The sequence below is a fragment of the Pollicipes pollicipes genome, unplaced genomic scaffold (genome assembly GCF_011947565.3).
Source record: "Pollicipes pollicipes isolate AB1234 unplaced genomic scaffold, Ppol_2.1 Scaffold_4740;HRSCAF=5597_pilon_pilon_pilon, whole genome shotgun sequence".
In the NCBI taxonomy this organism is placed as follows: domain Eukaryota; kingdom Metazoa; phylum Arthropoda; class Thecostraca; order Pollicipedomorpha; family Pollicipedidae; genus Pollicipes; species Pollicipes pollicipes.
In genome coordinates, this window is record NW_023596545.1 from 13,457,992 (window position 1) to 13,471,738 (window position 13,747).

Below are 13,747 nucleotides of genomic sequence, written 5' to 3' on the forward strand. Positions count from 1 at the left end.
CGGGCGACGCGGCGGCGAGCTCGGGGTCTCCGGCGAGTATACTGACTCGGGCGTCTGGCTGCGAGACTTCCGGCCCTCTCTGGAAGCGGGAAGCACCGATGAAGGCAGGCCGGCCATCAGGCAAGCACATTACTCTGACGTATATCAAGCGTATTAATTTGCCGTCATAAAAGGATTACACAAGCCCCAGTGTTCCCGTCCCTAAAATCTATTTGTCTTTCAACACGCGACCTGGGGGGACTGTTCGGAATACCCACTGGCCCATTACTCTACCGGTACTCTACGCAACGCGCGCACTGACGCCGACAGCCGCCGAGCGCCGGCTGTGCGGCCGCCGGCCTCACCTGGCGGGCCGGCTCTGTGGCGTGGTGCGGCCCGAGTACTGTTTGTAGGGCGAGCCGTCGGCGCCGGCCGGGCCCGGCGCGCCGCCGGCCGCCGCCCGCTGCGGGAAGAAGTTGGTCTTGGAGCCGCTGCGAGGCACGGGCGGCGAGGCCTCGCAGTCGCGCGACTGCGACATGGATGGGTCCATCTCGCCGTCCGAGCCCTCGCCGCAGCTGGTCACCTGCGCGACGCCACCGCCCGTCAGCGCGCCGCGCTCTCGGCGCCGGACGTGAGCGCGCGCCGCCGCCGGCCGTCAGCGCGCAGCGAAAACACGACGTGCCGACAGCAGAAGGGCAAACGCGGGGGGTGCCACCAACGGGAGCGCACTGAACGACTGGCAAACCAGGGTGCAACGACCCAGTTCATGAAAACAAAGTCATGTCACCGTAAGCGGAAAACGACGAGTTTCTGCAAAGGCGGTGTTATTTCGGTGCACACACTCTAGGTAACGGCATGACAAGAAAACTCGAAGGTTAATATGTTAATGTCATGCTCCATCAAAAAGGTCCTTGTCGTAATTAACATAGCCGCATTGCGAGCAGGGGAAGAAAAGCCAGTAGAAGTTAATGCGTACACCTGGCGAAAGGAGAGTAGGGTCTAGAAAGGCCGTCGAAAACTTACCTACAGCAAAGAAAAGATAACAAGGAAAAGAAGCGTAGTTCATTAAACGGTCGTTTGGCGCCAAATTGGTGAGCTTTCTACTTCAGGCACACACGAAACAGGGGTCATCTGCAAGGAGGCAGGGGGGAAAACTCAAAAGAAGCTCGAAAAAAAAACAAACACAACACCGAATTCGACGGAACCGAAAAAACTTACCATGCCCCCACAGTTCAGGCTACGTTGTTCGTTTTATGGTGTTAACACAACAACCTAACGGGGCTGATGTCAGATGCGGAACTAGGCATATGACCGGCAGGGGATACAGGCCCGCGGCGAAAGTGAAAACAGAGGCATTCTCCGCAACATGAATAACCCACACCCTGAGTTCGTCTTATCAAGGCAGCCTTACATCAATCATTTAGTGTCAGCTGTTCAACCCGCTTAACCCTTAGCGGGCAGACGTTTTCCCCAGCTCGTCGGACGGTTGGGGCGGAGTTAACGCCATTCGCACCACCCCAAAGCTAACCATGCTAGAGCCAGGTGGAAAACAGCCTCTGATGGCTCGTGTAAAAACGCATCTGACTGTGTCATTAAGCATCAATATAAGTGATCCTTTGAATTATTTTGGCAAGCGCGAGAAAACTTGCTAATTTATGCATACTTTCCACCCCCAGAACCGCGGTGCCTACTACTAAAGAGAAAGGTGCTTAGTGGCCGTCGTTGCAATGAACCATTCACTAACCGCAACCATCAAAAGTCGTGGCCTGTGACATTTAATTGGGTCGCACACGTCCGGCCTCGTGTCACCCACATAACACAACAACTAAACAAGGCACGACAACGGAATGACCCACGCTGCGCTACGCTGATGGAGCGATATCGAACACCGCATAACGAGACCTGACATAGGCTGAGCAGGGAATGAAAAACAGGAAGTCATTCGCGCAAATATGCTTTTCATTATGTGAATTTTACTAATCTTGACCTTGGATGACGTAAGTCACTTTCAATTTCAGTGCACCACACCACCACGCACTACCCATGCTCTGCCTCGGACCGCGTGGACCGAGCGAGGTCCTATCACCAAGCCTGCATCAGAGTGCAGTGGTGAGCGGCGTCCGCCGCCGCCCGTGGCGGCGCTGGGCTGGCGCGGCGCGTCTGACCCGGCACCGACAGTGGCAGCACTCGCCGTCCCCGGAGCGCGAGGCCTCCTAAATCTACCACGGCCACACCCACGCGATATTCCCAACGCATGTCTTTGCGTCACAGCAGCCCACTACCACCCGGGTGGCGTGGCGGGCGCGGTGGCACTCCCGTCCCCCCGTCTGTCACCGTCGCGTCGGCTACCTGCGCACCGCGCAGCCTCGTCCCGGTCAAGGCTATCGCCGCATCTCGAACCAAACATGAGCTGTGCATCGCCCGAGCACCGGTCTGATGCAGGATGGTGCTCGAAGATCCGGACACCCGATGTGACGAAACGAGTGACCTTGCTCGCGATGCGTTTTAATCGTTGTCGCATCTGGTCTTAACGGCTTTGTCCACTGGCATCGTGGGCTTTACGATACCCTTGGTGACCGACCGAGCATGATCCGCCGGTACGGAACGATCCGCAGCGACTAGACATTGTCAGGCCGGGACAGGGCGGGCCGGGACGCTCAGCAGCGCGCTGTTGGCACGGCCCAGACTGACCCGCTCGGCCTCCTGACCCCATCATCATTAAATGCACGAAATCAACATCAATCAACACTTACAATAAAAAGCAGTTCAAAACAGGGAGCCATTTAGAAGGCATATTATACGACAAACGTATGTTGTTCCGCGCCTGACCGCGACGCAAGGCCGATATGACCGAGATGAATGAGGGATTTATTACTCGGCCAAACACATAAAAGGGTTCAAATTCTCGCAGGAGTGAAAAGAAATGTTGAAAAGTAGGCACTTAAGTATCAACACAATGCGTTTTATGGTTCAAAAGTGGTCTCAGAAAAGTCTCATGGGAGCCTACCATGATGATGATGATTGGGGTTTCAGGGCGCATCAACTTCTGAGGTCAATCTGCGCCCAATGAGAGCCTACCAGGCCCCTCCGGCCGACAGCAGCTACTCTTAAGCTGACCAGGTAAGGAGTCATGGCACAGAAAAAGTAATACAGCCTTTGACTTCACGAACAGCGCGTATCGTGCCCTTGAAGGTATATACTGTTCAATCGGTGACGTCGCGGGCTTTCTATCGCCGCGCCCTCTCACAGCTAGGGTACCCCAGGCAGGACAGGGGACACTCAGTGACTAGAATGATGGATCAAACGTCATCCAAGGCACTGGGTGCACACGAGACGTCGCCCTTAGTTGACAAAGGAATTGCAGCTCATTAAGCAAGCTTAAAACATATTTCGCCCTTGCTGTCCTAACATCACCAAGGGATTCGTTAATCGCATCCTTTTAACGGGAGCATTACATCCGTTAAACGATAACAGAACAGATGCATGCAGCAAGTTTGATCCTGCATGTCAACGCAATAACAAAAGGCCGACCCACGACAGTGCGTTCAATAACGCCCATACCTTACATATGCTGCAGCCAGCATGCAACATCCAGCACACCATGTCAAGAGAGCTGAAATCAACTTGGTAGCGATTATGATAGCACCTTAAGACGTGCACTATACACGGTTTATCATGCCCTAGAGCAGCATGCGACAATGCGAGAATCCAGGGAGCCTTCTCTGGGGTCTCCTGTTACAGACCAACACATCCAGTTAGACAGCATTACACGTCGATGTCCGCTGAGGGCGACCAGGACATCGGCGGTTAGAGTTAAAACGGCGATGACCAGTTCCTTAGACGCGAGCATCCGCCAACCACCGAGTCCACCATTCTCCCACACCCGCTGCCTGCGTACCACCGCACCCAAGCGGCGCGCGGCGCCCGGCCCTGGCGTACCTGAGTGTAGAGGGCGGCGCCGCCCTTGCTCCGCACACCGTTGCCGTTGTCGATGTACAGCTTGACCTGGTGCTCGCTGGCGATTGCCGGCACGGCGCGCGGCGACGTCGGCAGACTGTACGGGTGCCGCTTACGGCACGCCTCCCGCGACAGGGCGTCCACGCTGCCGACCGCAGCACACGGTCACACGCCACGCAAGCGCGGTGGGGGCAGCACAGCCGACCCAGGTGCGCCGCTGAGTAGGTCACAGATCAGCGTACAAGGAAGCAGCCGACACAGCTGTACTTTGCGGCATTTCACCAGAATTCGACCACGCCCAGGTAATGTTAGTCTCCCCTTCTCAGACCTGGCCACTTCTATGATATACACTCAGGGTGTGCCAAAATGGCGCAACTGTAACAAAACAGTCTGGACTCGATTTGACACAAACATTACCAACAGGCCTAAATAGCCAACGTGGTTGACACACACGCACGCACGCACGCGCGCACGCACACGCACGCACGCACGCACGCACGCACGCACGCACGCACGCACGCACGCACGCACGCACGCACACACACGCACACCGCTATACATACATATATATATATATATATATATATATATATATATATATATATATATATATATATATATACATCCAACATCACCAACCACAACGCATCCGTGGGCACAGGTGCAGCCGTGATACTAACAATATTATTGTTACTAGAATGGCCTGATTTACGTTGCGCACATGCAAGCATGTCTTTGGTACAGCTGATAAGCGGCCAGTGCCCGTTAGGACACATATCACCGTGCGTCAGAGAGCGTATCTCTGTGATTCACCCGCCGCTGATAACGCTCCCCCATTCGGCCAGTGAGGCTGATCCGGAGGCCCGTATCGTTAGACAGCATAAATGTTAAGAGCTCTTGTTACATGACGGATTTGTTTTCATGGTGGGCAGGATCGTGTGTGTCTCGTTATATAAGCGATGTCGTGCCGCATGCACTACACGCCGCGGTCAAACACGCTCCGGGGATGGCCTGGGAGCAGCGGTGCAATGGTAACTGGTTGTAGAATTTGGCTGCTGTTTTGTTGTGTGGCCGTGTGATCGAGCTCTACCTTATTATAAGCTTCGGTCTCAGTTGTTAGTGGCTGGAAAATCACATACCCACACCGTCTGAACATGCACTTTATCCATCTTTCCCACTCGTTTCGGCACTCGCTCCACATGGCCAGTCCAAACGAGATGCTCGATGAGCACACCACCCCATTCAAGCCACGCTAACGCGGCCCGCACGCATCTTGAGTTTGCGGAACTTTTGCCCTCCCACCTAACACTCGTGCAGCCTTGTCAGGGCTCCAACGCCCCTCTTTCGGCCTGGCTGCCTTAACCGGGCAAGCTCTCACCGCCAACGGGCCGCCAAAAACGAGCGGCATGCACGCCTCCGTTGTTCGCGATCCCACACGCCTGCCGCACTTTGGTTGGTGCGCCTGACGCTTATCCAACTGGGCTGTAGGGACATGTGAAGGGAGGCAAAAACACCACGCGCCGGCCGCCAATCTGGACAGGCCACACATTCGGCAAGATTAGATATAACACAGAACACTCACACCCACACCCACATACGCCAGCTCATGCAAACGGAGCCGTCACAGCCTCGCTGGCGGCCGGCCAAGCGGAACCCGCGGGCCGGCAGCCTTACTTGGGGTACAGCGGCGACCAGAGCGTACGGCAGCAGTTCCAGCAGCAGCCACGCGAGAACGGATTGAAGCCGCTGCGGAACTTGCCCGTCACCTGCTCGTTCGTGGTGCGCCCGCGCGACACCAGGATACTGTGGAAGCCGGCCAGGCCCAGCACGGGCACGAACAGCACGCCCGTGATGCACATGATCACCAGACTGCACCCGCTGGTCAAGGAAGTGACCGGACACGTACGCACAGCAGTACGCACTACCGGGCGCGGCACAACACGTGGCCGCGCCGGGCCGGGTCAATGGACGCGAATGCGACGCCGAATGCGCCAGACGGGTGTCCAATGTCATCACTTACAAGCTACGCTTTTGCAGGATGATCGTTAAATGTTTTGCCTCCCAGCGTCGAACTTGAACAACGAACCAGAACAGCCTGCAATATTTTTTGTACAGCGCAATGTAACAACGCTTTACATTTACCGTAACATCCTATCTGACATGAAACGGATAGAGGCTACCGGTGGGTGGTGAGTCTGACCAGAACCTAGCCCGCTCGTGAAAGTATGGTCTTAGGTACAGCCCAATGCAACAACGTTTTCCATTTACCGTAATATCTTGTCTGAAATGAAACGAATAGAGGTTACCGGTGGGTGGTGAGTCGGACCAAAGCCTCGCCCACTGTAAAAGCATGGTCTTTATCTGGATCAGTCAGCTCGCCCTGTGGTCATGCATCCAATGGCAAGCTGTCTGTTGGGACGGCAGACCAACCATCATCCTAGCCTCCATCCAAAAAAGATGAGATGGTTCTTTACGAACAATGCAGTACATCTTTGCCAGTTGTCTGACTTCACCAACATGTTTCGACAATCTGGATTGCTCAGCCGCGATTGACACTTTAGAATCAATTCAAGTGAGCCAAAACTCCGAAGATTATCGACCAAAAACATCGGGACAAGGGGTTTGATGGCAACAGTAGCTACACGTAGAGAACTGCGGGAGCTCCGTGGTACGTCCTGCTTCTGAGCGCATCATCATTTTCCATGAGCAAAATTCTCCGAGAATACAATTCCGCGAATCGGACTTGAAGAATGCGAACGATGCACAAGGCAACATAACTAAACTACGAGAAAGCCCACGCGATCAAACCGATCGACAAAGAATCACACACAAAACAAAAAACGCATAACCAAACTACGGCGTTTCACCATCATAACTGTGAGACATTTCGTTTCCTGGATATGCGCCCGCTCCTAGGGACGTCTGTGCTGGGCGCGGCGGTTCCGCGCAATCACCAGCCACGTCAAGGATACGTCACGATGACGCCGACGGCGCTGAGGTCGTCCGAGTTGTGCAACACGAACACCAGGCACTGGCTGAAGATGGCGACCATGTGCACGCTGAGCGAAACCAGAAACAGCACGAAGAAGCGGTAGTTGCGCCGTCCGATGCAGTTGTTCACCCATGGGCAGTGGTGGTCGAAGGTCTGCGAACGCGGCCGGCCGCCGGTCACAGGGCGCGTCGCGAGCGGGGGGCACGGCAGCAGGTGTACTGAGCAATAGTGAAGTGGCCATCAACAGGCAGAGCTTCCAACATCGTCACAAGTACTACGTAAATTGTTCAGTGTGATAACCATGCACAAGATGGCGTTTCGTGACACCGAATATGTATTTTAGCGGAGCGCCGTCGTTCCCTCAGCAGACCGTGACAACGGACACCTCTGGTGCCAGCAGCGGGCCAGTAGCGGTGGGCCCACATCCAAGCCGGTCACCAGTGGGGGCCGACGGCGGGAGGGACGCACCTCTATGCAGTGGTTGCAGACGCTGCAGTGAGAGCAGCGCGGCGGCCGGTAGAACTGGCAGGTGGCGCACCACTTCATCCGCACGGTGATGCCGCTGATCTCTACGTTCTTGTACAGTGGCAGGCGAAAGTCATCGTCCCGGTCCTCGTCCGAGGAGGCTGGTGCAGCGCGCGGCGGTGTCAGCACGACCCAGCACACGGCACGGCACGACCCAGCGCACGGCATGGCACGAGCCAATACACGATAGGCACGACCCAGCGCACGGCACGGCACGACCCAGCACACAACACGGCATGACCAGGCACACGGCACGGCACGACCCAGCACACGACACGGCACAGAAGGCCGGCTATTCTGCACGGCACAGCACGGCGCCAGCACGACACAGAGAGACAGGGACGCGGCCCGCGGCGGCATTAGTGAGGCAGTGGCCGGCGACAGTAAGCCATACGCGACATTCGTACGGGAACAGGGTTTGTATGGCGGACGGCGGCTGAGCCGACTTCTGCGATACAACAATAAAGTGGTTACCAATACATGACTTGCGACTGGTCCAGGCCATCGCAAGCGCACATTATCACCTTGACCTCCAGAACAGTATGTAAAACAACAGGTGACTATTACCTTAACTAATTCATTTCTATCACATTAGCATTGGTGTACCAGCTGAAAAGGATCAAGCTAAAACAAGCCTGTAGACAATTTAAGCGTCACATAAGACACCAAGGCACAGGGCTCAATATCACTTTCAATCACAAAAAGACGTCCATGCCAATAGCTTACCACTGTAATCGCACACGACTCACATCCCAGTGAACACAAAATGAGAGCACTTGGCATTTGCAAATCATTATCAGTCAGACTATGAGCAGTATAATAAGCAACACAAAGGTGAATGAGAACACAAACAAGGAAAATATGGAGCCATAGGAATTCCTTCTTAACAATTTTGTCTACTCACCTCTTGGGATTATTCCTGGATTCATGAAGGTTGCCAATGAGAAGTTGGCTATTACAAACAATGTGAGAATACCCTGGCATAATGGCACTAAGAAACCCCATGTTTGGAGCTTGGAAAACAGCCACTGGCACCTGCAAAGTAAAAAGGACATCATTCGCCACACCTTAAAACACATGGTAGAATGGGATCACTGACAAGAGGTGTTCATTTAGCTTGGGCTGAAATATATGGACAAAATCAGAATGAAAGGCAAAAACATGATGTGTATTAATGTAGTAGCAAAGAAAGCATTGTCTGTTCAAAATGATCCAATCAGATAATTCAATCATATATAATGTCAACACAGTATAATCAGATAATTTATCAGGTGAATCTAATATTAAGACATGTCAGGTCCAGATCATCATCACTTAAGCTTGAGTCAGTATATTTTCATTGTCACCTTCTCAAGATGCCCAAGTCAAAAAAGGGGGATACTGAAGAACCAAATGCAATGTATGACAGCCCTGCATAGAAATGCCCTGATGGACCAACATATTACAATGTACCAAAAGATGAGCCTCTCAATTAGTTGAAATGCCTGCTTGGTGTCACCATCAAATACCTCCAGACAGCAGAAATTAACGAATTGTTGCAGCAGATGAAGACATGCATCGAAACTGACAACATTTTGAAGCATATACACATCAATGCATATGCCACTTCTGACCAAAAATGATAGTGATCCTTGATCACCTTAAACAAAACATAAAATATCTCAAGATCAACCTAGAATGGATAAGACGGAAATAAACTGTGCAATGGCTGGGTCCCACATGTTGTTCTGCTAATTAAAACAGATGTTGTTGTCTCCAGGATATAAACTTGATGTGCATTATACACATTTCACACCAATCATCTATAGGCAAGCAAGCAAAGCATGACTGCCATGGAAACTGACAAGTATGTCATTTAAATGCAGCATGTGCTGAATCATACAGCCAGCCAAAGTGAAACAATGACAGGAAATGATGAACTATTGACAAGTGAAACCCCAGGCATTACATGCTAAAGAGAAATGGTCTTACAAGAAACATAGATTCCACTACCATTCAATCCCTGGTGTGGATGTCAAACTGCTTCACGTTTAGATGGGTATTAGTCACCCAGAAACAGTCGGCTATGCATTTTTCACATTCATCAATCATATTTTGAGCTCAAACACATTTGTGTTAGAGTAGCAGATATGTGGATCCTCTCCTGTGCTAGAGTAGCAGACATGTGGGTGCACTCCTGCATAAGTGTAGCAGACTTGTGGGTCCTCTCCTATATTAGAGTAGCTGGCATGTGGGTGCTCTCCTGTACTAGAGTAGCAGACATGTGGGTGCTCCCTGCATCTGACTAGCAGACATGTAGGTGCTATCCTCAGAATGTTGTGTGCACTGCACAATGCCTGCTCTATAAATGCATCAACTCATTGTAATTTATGTTCCAGCTTATTAAAATGACAAAATGTGCTCAAGAGGCACACATAGAACACAATGGTTGTAGACAGCTTTGAACACACCTAGGTAATCTTAACCAGCAATGCCTCCAGCTGAATAAATCTAACATAGGTGACAGAGTCATTCTGATCTAGAGCAGGCCACCTGGCCCAGTCAGCTGGAGTTCTAGAAAGTTAAATGTTAGCAACCAGTCACTATATCACAAGTTTAACCACACCACAATTAAAGTGAAATGAAACTCTTCAAAGGGCATGCAGCATAAATTCAAAATATCTATTTGATAACCAACAGAAATAAAAAATTTGCAAAGAATGAAAACCACAACATGAGAGTATGAAGCAGGTGCAAATACCAGCAGCATGACACACAGTGATATAATACAACTACCAACATGGCACTACAGTGACATGAGGCTAACAGGTTTTGCCCCAGGGCACAAAAGACAATGTGTAACATTACAGTTTGATGCCCACAACCCACAATTATCTTTTAATTGGGACCACAGACTGACCTGTTTGGGTGTGTTGCTGCCTACTGACATATGACATCTGCAGTTAGTGCAGATGGACATAGAACAGTTCTTTTTTTGGTAAATGTACTATTTACAAATCACAAAGCCATGGCAGCCCTCTCTAAGTGATAGGTATGCCATAAGTCAACTGGGAAGCAGCCAATGTCATGTTTTCAAAAGTGACCACAGATGCATGGCCTTTTGCGGACCACTGTGGTTACCACCAGGGGGAGACTGGGCGATAACACCTATGCAAGGAAGCAGTGTAGCACAGCATGACCAATATTGATCAACAAAGGATTAAACACCAAATTAATAAAATCATTATCAACCAGCAGCATGACCAGGCTAAGCACAATCAGGCCCTCTACTCGCCTCCCCCCCCCCCCCGCCATGCATGGTGGTCAAAAGTTCCATGCACAGGTCCCACATAAAACTAAAGGTTCAAAAATGTCCATGCTGAAGGCTTCCTTCTCAGGGATACTTCCTTGGTGGGGGGGGGGGGGGGGGGATGCAGGCAAGGGTCCAAAAGGCAAAGGGGAAAATGGGCTTTCAGGGTTCTTGAAATCCTGGGATGCCTGGTTGCAAACACTGCAAGAGAGACAAACTGGACTTCTTTCATCTCATCAAAGAGGGTAATTTCAACTTCATGGAACCCCTACCACAGAAGCAGCCAGAACTTCTAGAGATCCTCCATCAAACATGCTTTTTTTCAGGGAACTCTTGGTGCATCACACCCAATTACCAAAAGGGGTCATATTTGAATGAGACTCCTGAATATCTAGAGCCCCATCTGCTGTCCCAAGGGGCTCCTTTGAAGATTGGACCTCTGGACATGCATGGGCATTTGCAGACCTTGCAATAGACCTACAAGTTAACCTACCTTTACAACATCTATGAAAGAGGTGTCTTGGCCCTCCACAGGTAAGATCAGGAAGCTCCACAACTTTCTGGGTTCCCTGTCAAAGGGATGCTACTTGGACCTATAGCCCTAATGCCAAAGGACCCTTGGAATTTTAGGGTCCCCTTGTTAAGAGGACACTTAGGCATCCACAGTCTCCTATGACATTTTTACTCCTGGACCTCATGCAATTGGGCCAATTGGGCCTCAATGCAGCATTCTAGTCACCATATTATCTCTTAAAACTTGAACATTATCATTGTTTCAGTCAGTCCCTTTGCTCAAGCCATTGTCGCCAGCTTTGGAAACACATAGTCCTTTTCATAGTTTCCTGAATCACTTAGTCCTCTACCATATTTCATTGTTGATATACCCATATCTTTCAGATTTTTTTTATGCACATCACTGTTTTCATCAGTCATCACATAATCTATTTTGAATTTTGTGACCTGGTGGCTACCAAAGTTTTTTCTTCCTTTTGCTTATGACCTCTTGTAGTACAAAGCTAGTTCCTCCTCACTTGGTTACTGCTCAAATAAAAATAATCTTACAATTTGCCTCATTTTGCATGTACAACTATCTCAAGTTTGTACTAATCAAATCACCTCCCACCAGGGAGAGGACCCAATTCCAGAGTTTCATTGTTCTGTCTCTTGGGTGGCAGAGATATCATTTTTCATGTCATGGCATCCCCACCTTGGGTTGCACTGCCTGTTGCCCCTCCCGCCACCCAAAATCAGCCAAGTGGCATCAAACTGCATGGCCACCAGTCAGCATCTGAGCACTTCAGGCTTGACAAATAGGCTGGGCAGGTCAGATGTGTGGGTTCTAGGTCCAGGGACAGTGTATGAGCAATAGTGAATCATGTGTGGAGGTGGACAAAGGGAAAGGATTTATTTGCAAGGGCTTATATTTACATTGTGGACATTTGCTGGATGCATATTGAGCATTGTCCACATCATACGGCAATAGAGTACAGATAAAATCCTATACGACATACTACAAATTCCGATGTGACTTATCTGTCTTGAGTAAGAATCGTGTACAATGAACGGCTGTTTCCTACTAACGTGGCGTCTTAAAAACCCGCATTCCCCACCCAACCTTTCATAACAGGTATATATGGCGAACGCAAGACGAAACATACTCACGGGAAATAGAAATAACCTCCGGTGCATCCTAGAAGCATCACCCACGCACAGGTGGCAGGAACAAATTTTGTTGAAAGTTTACATCTTGGCATTTTGACAAACCGACACCTTGCATTTAACAGTACTGGGGACTCTCAGGGCACCGCACCAACAACCAATCCACCGCAATCCGTGCCCAGCCAAGGACCCGAATAAGCGGCAACACTTGGTTGGCATCCTTCTCTCACCTGACTTCTTCCTGACGTCAGAAGCAGGAAGCCACGCGAAAACGCAGGCCTAAATATTCACTGCCCCGTGCGTGATGTGAACGATGAAATAACACTATGTTGCTCGATACCACTAAAGACAAGGTGTCAAAAAACAGATATATAAACATAGCCAGAAATGTATTTGCCAAACAGAAGTTCATACAAAACCCTAGGAGCCTCTGGCTGTCCAGTGAGCCCCATGAGGTAAGCTCGTGGCCCTCTCTGGCACTCAGCAGGCACTTCCTGGCCGCTCAGCGGGCACGTCCAGAGGCACTGTGGTTCTCAAGGGCCATTATAGTCACTAGAGCCCTGCGACCTTTCAAACTCCCTGCTGAACATTATGGGGAACTACTCGGGGTCTCTTTGGCCGCTTAGGGGTCGCATCGACCGCTCAGGAACCTCCAGTGGTGCGGGCAGGTGGATACAAAAGGGTCATGTGCTCCCCCCCCCCCCCCGTAAGGGCATCTCAGGACAGACGATCATGGACCAATTTGAGGTTCTGAAGGGTCCCTTAAGATCTCATCGGAGGTCTTAAGAAGGAGCCCCGGCCTGCAGGACCGGCCCTCAAATGCTTGTCAGCGGGCCATTTTGCGCCGATCACGGGCATCCAGAACCGATAAGCGTCCCTTCGTCGATCAGGCACCACCGGTACCGAACAGTCGGCTCCATGTCGATCTTGGCCTGAGGGCCCATTTCCCAAAAAGGGACAAGACCGAGGCCTGCGATTTATAACGGTGCGGGACCCTTGAGTCAATGAGGGCCCCGTTTGCAGGTCAATGTGCCCAGAGTGCCTAACATAGGGTTCTGTGTTGGGAAATGGCCGCGAGATCACCTGGGAAAGAAAAACGAAGGAAAATCGAGGGGACTCGACGACGGGTTTGAAGGACCCCTCGGGAACGACGATTAAGGTCCCGAATAGATGTTGATGGATGCGTCTTTGGGGGCTTTTGTGTACCAGAAGTCACTCGTGCGCTGTTTCAGCAACTCAGGCCCTTCTGTCTACAGAGAGCCGCTCTCGCCAGTAAAGAGTTCTTGGCCAGCGGCGTTTCCGGTGACTGTTTGCAGGGGTTTTACTGACCGCCCGGGGCTCCTTCG

At 51.2% G+C, this 13,747-nt stretch overlaps 1 protein-coding gene across 1 annotated transcript; it reads right to left on the minus strand.

The window, feature by feature from the left end:
- Positions 1-447: 447 nt before the first annotated feature.
- On the minus strand, positions 448-12,579 carry LOC119098809 (palmitoyltransferase ZDHHC8B). The gene is made up of 8 exons (XM_037221857.1): positions 12,405-12,579; positions 8,358-8,488; positions 7,397-7,554; positions 6,909-7,081; positions 5,611-5,805; positions 3,919-4,081; positions 1,003-1,110; positions 448-562 (listed from the first exon to the last, which is right to left on the minus strand). Exons 1-7 carry the CDS (start codon positions 12,494-12,496, stop codon positions 1,045-1,047), a joined length of 978 nt encoding a protein of 325 aa, XP_037077752.1. The 5' UTR covers positions 12,497-12,579; the 3' UTR covers positions 448-562; positions 1,003-1,044.
- Between the last annotated feature and the right edge of the window lie 1,168 nt (positions 12,580-13,747).